Raw genomic sequence first — 1,266 nt, forward strand, 5'->3', positions numbered from 1 at the left:
TCAGACAGAGAACATGGTAAGATTTCAGTTGTTCTGTAATTGAAAAAAAAAGTTATGGTACTGTTAGAGGATTTCATGTTTGCTTTGTTGTTGGTGTTTTTTTTCATCTACAGACTTCCTATACACTGTGACAAATTTATACAACTTTATGGTTTTCCAATAATTTTTCTATTTAAAAAAAAAAAAGAAAGCTTAAAATAATTACATAAATTCAAGATGCAGCCACCATTGAAGAATGAGTCCAGGGTCTTAGTATTTACACTCTCTGGTCTGAATGAAACAATGGAAAACAGATATTTCTTGTTGTCTTTAACCGCACTGTATTATCCTCTGATTGTCTTGTGTAATGTAACTGTAATTTTCACTATAATCTGCCATAAGAAGCTTCATGAGCCAATGTATCTGTTTATATGTAGTCTCTGTGTAAATGGACTTTATGGAACTTCTGGATTCTACCCTAAATTCATGTATGATTTGTTAGCCCATGATCATGTGATTTCGTATGCTGGATGTTTGGTTCAGATATTTATCATTTATTCATCTCTTCTATGTGACTTTTCAACATTAACAGTGATGGCATATGACAGGTATGTGGCAATATGTAGGCCACTGGAGTATCATTCAGTAATGACCAGTCAGAGGGTTCTTGAATGTATTCTTTTCTGCTGGATTTCTCCATTTTTTTGCATGTCTCTTCTGATTACATTAACATCAAGACTAACCTTATGTGGCTCTAGTATTGAAAAGCTATATTGTGAAAATTGGTCAATTGTTAAACTTTCCTGTTTTTCTACAACAGTAAACAATGTGATTGGGTTTTTAATCATTATTATATATTTTGGACATGCAGTATTAGTATTTTGCTCATACATTTACTTACTTAGAAAGTGCAGGAAGTCAATAGAGGGCAGAAACAAATTCATACAAACATGTGTACCACATCTGCTTGCACTGATCAATGTGACAACTGCATTTATGTTTGATGTAATGTTCACTCGTTATGGTTCAAGGGATGTGCCTCAAAGTCTGCGTAATTTCATGGCTCTGGAATTCATTCTAATACCACCCATTTTAAATCCACTTATTTATGGACTAAATCTGACAACAATACGGCAACAAGTTATGAGACTGATTTTCAAGAAAAAAATGGGAATATCTGAGTGAATATTTTCTCAAGTCTAAAGATCCTATGCTTTCTGTGTTTTGGAAAGTTAGTGACAAATACACACACAAATATATATATATATATATATATATATATATATA

General features: G+C 32.3%; 1 protein-coding gene across 1 annotated transcript; it reads left to right on the plus strand.

The window, feature by feature from the left end:
* Positions 1-216: 216 nt before the first annotated feature.
* LOC107571845 (olfactory receptor 6N1-like) lies at positions 217-1,164 on the plus strand. The gene has a single exon (XM_016258233.1). The coding sequence runs from the start codon at positions 217-219 to the stop codon at positions 1,162-1,164; it is 948 nt and encodes a 315-aa protein (XP_016113719.1).
* Positions 1,165-1,266: the final 102 nt, after the last annotated feature.

The sequence above is a fragment of the Sinocyclocheilus grahami genome, unplaced genomic scaffold, assembly GCF_001515645.1.
Source record: "Sinocyclocheilus grahami isolate Dianchi unplaced genomic scaffold, SAMN03320097.WGS_v1.1 scaffold1660.1, whole genome shotgun sequence".
Classification (NCBI taxonomy): domain Eukaryota; kingdom Metazoa; phylum Chordata; class Actinopteri; order Cypriniformes; family Cyprinidae; genus Sinocyclocheilus; species Sinocyclocheilus grahami.

Excerpts from the sequence above, each read along its gene's own strand:
- LOC107571845 (XM_016258233.1), top strand. The coding sequence starts at position 217 with ATGCAGCCACCATTGAAGAATGAGTCCAGGGTCTTAGTATTTACACTC.